The 7,471-nt window shown below is 33.9% G+C and overlaps 1 protein-coding gene across 1 annotated transcript in view; it reads left to right on the plus strand.

The window, feature by feature from the left end:
* Window positions 1-7,471, plus strand: part of LOC105620879 — a 29,107-nt gene that overhangs the window by 11,610 nt on the left and 10,026 nt on the right. Inside the window, exons 2-6 of the mRNA XM_012202355.1 lie at window positions 2,289-2,600; window positions 3,184-3,408; window positions 4,518-4,826; window positions 5,537-5,836; window positions 6,775-7,080. Coding sequence (XP_012057745.1) covers window positions 2,289-2,600; window positions 3,184-3,408; window positions 4,518-4,826; window positions 5,537-5,836; window positions 6,775-7,080 — 1,452 coding nt within the window. The remainder of the gene's footprint in view (window positions 1-2,288; window positions 2,601-3,183; window positions 3,409-4,517; window positions 4,827-5,536; window positions 5,837-6,774; window positions 7,081-7,471) is intronic.

Below are 7,471 nucleotides of genomic sequence, written 5' to 3' on the forward strand. Positions count from 1 at the left end.
TCTATTTTTCTTTTTGCTAGATCGATCCTGACTGCACTTCTTATATTTATTATTTAAAATGGTCTCGGGATGAATTCCATTATCATGTATTGATCATATTTTTCCATTTTGTTTTCTTTCCAAAAAGAAACTTCCGAAAAATGAATATCGAATTTTTAAAAAATCGAACGTGATTAAAACCAATCTTTCATTCAATGTGACATTGAAGCCAATTCTCCAATGCTGAGACGCGCATATTTGTCAAAGAAAGCGAATATTTGTCATAGAAAGTTAAATAGCAACTCATTGGGATCTACTCACTTCCTCGACCCAAAAATTCTTGGTCGGCTATGCACAGTAGCTAAATCATGTTCTATAAAATGAGCGTGAAAGTTAAAGTGAAGTTAGTGAAGAATATCAAGGTGCGAGATGAAAACCGCATCCCAAGTAAAATTAGAAATCAATTTTGAGAAAATTGACTCGAGGAATAATTGAGTACTTGATGAGCATAAAAATAACATGAAATGGAAGATGCGAGGACCAAGTGTCCTTTAGGTGAAAGTTAAATTCATAAGATCTTGCTCTACAATTTTTAGTTTTACAAACGTATGTCTACTACTAAAAATAGTTATATATAATATATAACTCTTCAGAATAATATCATGTTAATCTGCTTACGAATTTCCATCATGTTCGCCGATTCCATTCAAGGCATAACATTGTACGGAATTATGGCTGTTACGAAATTGGTGCAACGGCCGATTGCGACAGAGGAATCCATGCGGGGATTCCGACACTCGATCAGGTCTAATAAGATCGAACGGCACGTAGCGCTATAAAACCATGTGTCGACAATCAGTATGTCAATGTAAAGGAAACGACCTTCCAGTGTCAGCGACCAGCTCCGTTTGTCTTGAGGACGACACCAGCTTTAATGTATAAACTGGCGAATGTTACGCGACAATACCAAGGACCAACTTCGGACATTGTAATTGTGTACGCACTACATACTCGCCATGTAGAAAGCGTGCAATCGGTCGCAGGGGCGCTCTTCCTTTGCCAATCGCTGGTGAATGATTCAAAGAATCCTTATTAACTCATTAGTTTTAAAATCCCTCTAAACGATTTTAACAATTTAGATTAATTTGAAAATTAATGGAATTTAAAAACAATATAATTTGAAAAACTTTTACTTTCTTCTCCTTTTTTTATACATTTAAAATAAATATATAGAAAATATGATTAAAAGAAATATAATTAATTAATGTAACAAGATTATTATTAATTAATTTATTAAGTGTTATACTTTATCAAAATTTTATGATATTAAAAGTTCTTATTTTATTATAAATTTTATTATAAATGTATAAGAGACTACTGGGCTTATTTATATCTTATATAAATATTTATATTATTCTAAAGTAATCGATAAATTAATGTTTACAGACGCTATTCTAAATTAATCCATCTACCTTATGAATTTCAAAGTTTGATTGCGTCTCTCCTTGCTATTATAATTGTAGTCAATTTAATTCACGTGATATTTCCCGTAAACATATGTCTGTGAGCTAGCTGCGCAATAGATAGATGTCTGCGTCAGCGATTCTTGCACAATATAAAGTTTCATCAGTTCCGCAAATAGTCACGCAAATACGGAAATAAAGCCAGTTGCTTTTGGACATAATCTGAACGATTCCCGAGTCGATCTATCGATCCGACCCTGATTCTATCTGCGCATGGTGACAGACGCGCGACGCAAGGCGATTGTCTACGTGACTGTCAGTAGCTTCCTGTCCAGCATGTCCCACATATCCGTTCTTCTTCGCGCTGGACATCTTGCGATGTCCTCGCGACGTCGGTTTGCCGACCTGCGCTTTCGATTTTTCACGCAGGGACACCTTTGTTCTATTAACACATTTAATGTCGGTGATTTTTTTATCATTCGTTACTTTCACGAGAATAGAAACGCCTATATTACATTATCGCGTGGGAAAGGCATAAAAAAATTTTTTTGAAGTATGTTTTTTTTCTTTCACTTTTCTTTCTTCCGGTTCTCTCTTGTAGTTCTACAATGACTGCGTTCAACAGAAAAAAGCAATTTTGTAAGATTTTTTGACTACAATTGATTTAGATTCTGTGAGGAAGGATAAGACGTCATTAAAGAAGCTTTTTCTATAATTGTAAAACTGCTTTTTTTAACACAATTAATATCTATCGATTATTTCTCATTACAAACAAAAATATTCCAAGTAAAACAAATTTAAAAATTATAAATTTACAATTACTGCTTTTTTTTGCTTGGTATTTAGCTACTCCTATCAACCAATCCGTTAATACGACTACGATATCAGAAGAAGATATCAGAAATGTCTCGGAGTCAACCATCGTTCCTGAAGTGGAAGGTCACTCCATGGATGACATAATGCCGGGAACAAAGTCGTCGCCGATTGTCGTAGTGTTCGTCGACATCCCGGAGCACACGGAAACGGAACTAGGATCGTCCGTGTTGTTGGCATGCCGTACTGTTAATCCTGTGGCTGAATGTCAATGGTCCTGGCAGCCATTGCCACCAGTTCATTTGCCGCTTCCGGACGTTAGTGAAAGCCCACCGGTTTCTACAAGTAAACGCAATATCGCATTGTTCCTTCTACGGCAAATCCAATTCCTGATGCACGTGAGAATCGATGTGTAGTGTCTATATAATTCTCACTCTTTTTAGTATTAATACAACACCAATAGCGTGTGGATTTATTTAACCCCTGATATTTACACAACATCATCATGGTATGAATTTAAAATCCATGATGTTAAATCATCATGTGTTAATTTATAACACCAACACAGTGAGAATTTTATAGACCCTGCAAGGTGTTAAATCCACATCTACAGTTTTTAGAGTGTGTAAATTATTTAACTGTAGAAAGGCTAGAGTCTTATATTCCATAAAAACGATAGAAAAGTATCTCTCCCTTAAAATTTTAAAACTGTTTTTTATCATAAATTCAACACAAGGTTAATCAAGTCACTTTTAAAATTCATCCACATATTCGCTCTTATCGCTTTCATCCAGTCCGCGCGATAACTATTCTTATAGTTCAGGCTTATCTTTCTACGCCGGATATCGCAGGCATTATTCATAATTCTGTAATCGCGCGCTGAATATTCATCGATACCGTTCGCTCGACAACCTCTCGGTGATTTCAGCCACGGCGATCCCAACGATCGCAACTACAGCAACTCCCACGACCCACCCATTGCCCGTACGACAGTTTCCCGCGTTCGGGAATAACAGTAACGATTGCTCCGTGAGATTCTCCAGCACTAAGCACGAGCAGACAGGATACTGGACTTGCGCGGCGAGAGCCTCGACCAACGATCCTTTCACTAGCACCAATCCTGCCAAGCTTAGCATCGTCAATGTTAATCACGGTAGGATTCATTCCAATCTTGTTAATCTCATCGATTTCAAAATTTACTTGTACTTTTAGATATACTTTTAGATATGATATCTTGATATCTTCTCGTACTCGATCAAATTTAGTCTAAGTTTGTTTTACTTTTTGTCTTGAAATACTTATGTCTATGTTTGTAACAAGAGAAATTATATATTATTTTTAAAAGAAAAAATTCTTAAGTATAAAAATATTATAATTAAACAATCTTTTAGTATTATAATAAAATTATTTTTCTTTCTTCTTTTATGTTCTTTATTCTATTGATAAATCAATTTAATTAGGCTTCGGATTAAATAATTACAGACAAGTTGTTTGAAAATTCGATAAGACTGTCACTTATCTTTTATTAATCTGTCTATATTTCTGATATTCCACAAGATAAAACTGTTTGAATCGTATAATCCTGTTCTTTGTTTACAATTTTAATCGCGTGAGTGTGGTGAATAAGCACAATGTATTTACGTAGTTGCTTTCGGACGACCTCGAATTCTTGGTGACAAAACACTCTTGATGTCGTTCTTTGTTTTTATCAATTGTGTCAACGATTATAATATTTTTTTCAGAATTTTGTGACGTAAAATATCATCATTTATTTTGCACTGTGTTTCAATATTTAATTAAAATTTGATACTAAATTATCAGTAATGTTTAATTTTTTCATATGACTATACTTGTATTAGATTTAGTTTTGAGTTTTGACAACGATCCTCCGAATGAGTCATCCAAAAAGTGAAAGACAAGTGAATCATGGAAATGTTGTTTCCATTCGAATTCGGTTTACTTCGATAACTATCGCGAATGAATCATGCTATATTGCTATATGAAACATATAAACATTATAAATATACATTTCCTTCCAGAAAAGGTCGATTTCGAATTAATTAGAGAATCTGAAAATGAAAATGCTAGCATACAAGACCTCGTACTGAACAGAATGAAGATAGAAAGAAAGAGAAATAATTAATTGCGACGAGTTTCATTTTTAATTATATTTTCGCGAGTTGATCTTTCTAATTAACTTTCGAATCCCTTGTTTTCAAATTATGTAAGAGATATCGAAAGTGCAACTGGCGCGCGTTTCAGGCATTCTTATTACATTCGCGAAGCACGAGAATGTCGTTGAAGTGCCGGCAGGATCCTCGGCGCAAATAATGTGTCAGACGAAGTCGCCGGTGCGCGAATGCCAGTGGTCCTGGCGGCAGCTGAACCAGTCGCAACCCTGGAACCTCGACGTGAAATCGTTTCCAGCCTTTGGTAATGACAGTACGGAATGCAGTATCAAGTTCAAGAACGTCCTACCGGAGCAAGAAGGCTACTGGACCTGCGGTGCGCGAGTAGATCCGAATTCCTCCTTCACTCAGGCGACTCCCGTCCGTTTTCTCATATCGGAAGGTATTTAATTAGTTCGTCGTTTGCTTGAATTGGAAATTATAAAATTCATATAAAAATACTATTAGATACTAAGACTCGCTTTGACCAAATAAAAAATGTTTCTTTCTTCACTTATATCTTCACTTGAATGTTCCTCGATTGATTTTCTTAGTATTGTAATGTCTAATTAATTATACTGACGTTTACACATATAATCTATTTTATTTATTTTTATATTGACATAAATTAATTGATTAAATTCTTTACGTGTAAAAAATTGTATAATGGTTAATTGAAAATGCAACAAAGAAAATATAAGAATAATTATATATTTTACATTTCATAATTTTCTTGAAGTTAAAATTCGTGTTTAATAACAAAAATGTAAGGCACATATTTTAAATAACAAAAAATTATATAATTTTTTATTGTTTTAAAGTTCAATGCTCATCTATATATTTTAACAAGTTAAATAATTAGTACAAACATTTTTAATACAATTAAAATCGTCTTTCAGTGATTTGAATAATGTCTCTTACATATATATATTTTAAATCAATTACTTTTGATAATTTTGTGAAATAATTATTATTAATAATTATTGGTAACTGACTATTGAAAAATACTCAACAATGTCACATTTACTTTGCGTCACGATGACTCCAATCGATCTTATGCGATTCATTCCGCGATTGAAAAACCATCGAAGAGCTTTTGCTTCCCTTTTATAGTCGAGTTCGTGCAGTTGTCGCGCGGCGTGCAGGTTGCAGCCGGTGAATCGGTCTTCCTACGGTGCTTAGCGAACAAGCCGGTGATACAGTGCGAGTGGTCATGGAGGGCATCGAACTCGAGCAAGGAACCACTGATAGTGAAGAAGTTCACTCCAAACAAGGATGCTGAACACGACTGTTCCGTGCGATTCAAGAACATATTGTACGAGGAGGAAGGTCTGTGGACTTGTGGCGTACGTTTAACGCCCGACGGTATCCTGCACACGGCGCCCGCGGCGACTGTTAGCCTCCTGCCTACAGGTACACGACAGTTACGTTTAATTAAGAAATAAATATGCCCAAATCCTACAATTGTGTGGTCATTATCGGACGTCCGATCCGATTGTTATGCAATTATGAGCGCCGTGCAAAAGAATACTCGTGCAATTACGGTAATGTTTCGCGCAGTTACGAATGGATTGATGTCTTGGCGTGAGATGAAAATTAATTGCTATAGAAAAATAATAAAACGGTGTTAATATTAAGAAATTTAAAATAATTGTAAATATAATAATATCTATTTCAAATGTCTGTACTTTTTGTCTTTTTGTTTAATTGTGAAATTAAGATCTCATGTTTATAATCTCATGTTAATATTAACTATAATGAAACAAAAAGAAGTAATTAAAAATTTAATACGCTTTGAGTTATTGATATCCGAATTCAGTATAATTCTTATATAATTCGACTGCACTTTCCCTTCACCTTTCTCTTACATTTCGTCTAATTTATATTAAATGAAAATTAATTCTAACACAGTTACAAATTGCATTCGTATAGAGCATTGTAATGACTAATTAAATTTAATTTTATTTGGTCTCCCCAGGATATTTTGAAGATAAAAAATTATTAGGTAAAATTTAAAATTTTAAGAAACGTAAGTATACATAATTATACATGTATAAATAATATTGCTTAATATTTTTATGATTAAAACTTTTTGTTATTACAATATTATCAATTTCAAAAATTCAGTATTATATTTGTATAGACTCCTTTCCAAAATTTTCAATATCATCTAATATTTCTGTAAAATTTACAGAACGCTGCATCGTTAAGAATTTTTCAAAATTTTATTTTTTATATGCTTTCGGCAAAGAAATAGAATCCACCAACGTTATTCACATAGATCTAAATACTTTTTCTACGTCCCTCGGCTTCTAATCGTGAATTGTTCTTATCATGACGGCCGATTCCAGCTAAAGTGAGCTTCGTCGAAGTGCCGACTGACACGGCCGTACCAGTAGGTGCAGAGGCCACGTTGAAATGCGTCACCAGCAGCCGCGTGGAAAAATGCGTGTGGACGTGGAAGCCGCTGCACGGCAGTGATCCGGAGATCGTCCTTAATGAATTCCCGAGCAACGGTGATCTCGGTCGCGATTGCTCACTTCACTTTCCGCATGTGTACACGGAGAAGCAGGGTTATTGGAGTTGTCAAGTTTCCATCGTGTCGCTTAATACCGTTCTGACATCGCCACTTGCGAAACTCGTGGTTTACGAGCAAGGTAAAAGATGCTTATGATTTTTTTATGTAGTCTTCTTTTTTCTCCTTTCTGATCTCTAATTGATTTCGTCAATTAAAACGTTTTTTTTTATAGCAATTACTTAAAGTCAGTTAAATTTTGTATGTTTTTATTATTAAATTCATAATGTCAAATTATATCTCTACTCAATGTCGTTAATTTAACTAAAAACAACTAAGTTAAGGAATTTAACTAAAAAAAATGTAATAAATTTGATTCAAGTTTATATTATTTATTAAGTGCATATATATATATATATATATATATATATATATATATATATATATATATACTATATACTAGTAGTAGTAGTACTAGTATATACTATACTATATATATAATAACTAAGTAATATATATATATATTATACTAT

This window comes from Atta cephalotes (genome assembly GCF_000143395.1).
Source record: "Atta cephalotes unplaced genomic scaffold scaffold00030, whole genome shotgun sequence".
NCBI lineage: Eukaryota > Metazoa > Arthropoda > Insecta > Hymenoptera > Formicidae > Atta > Atta cephalotes.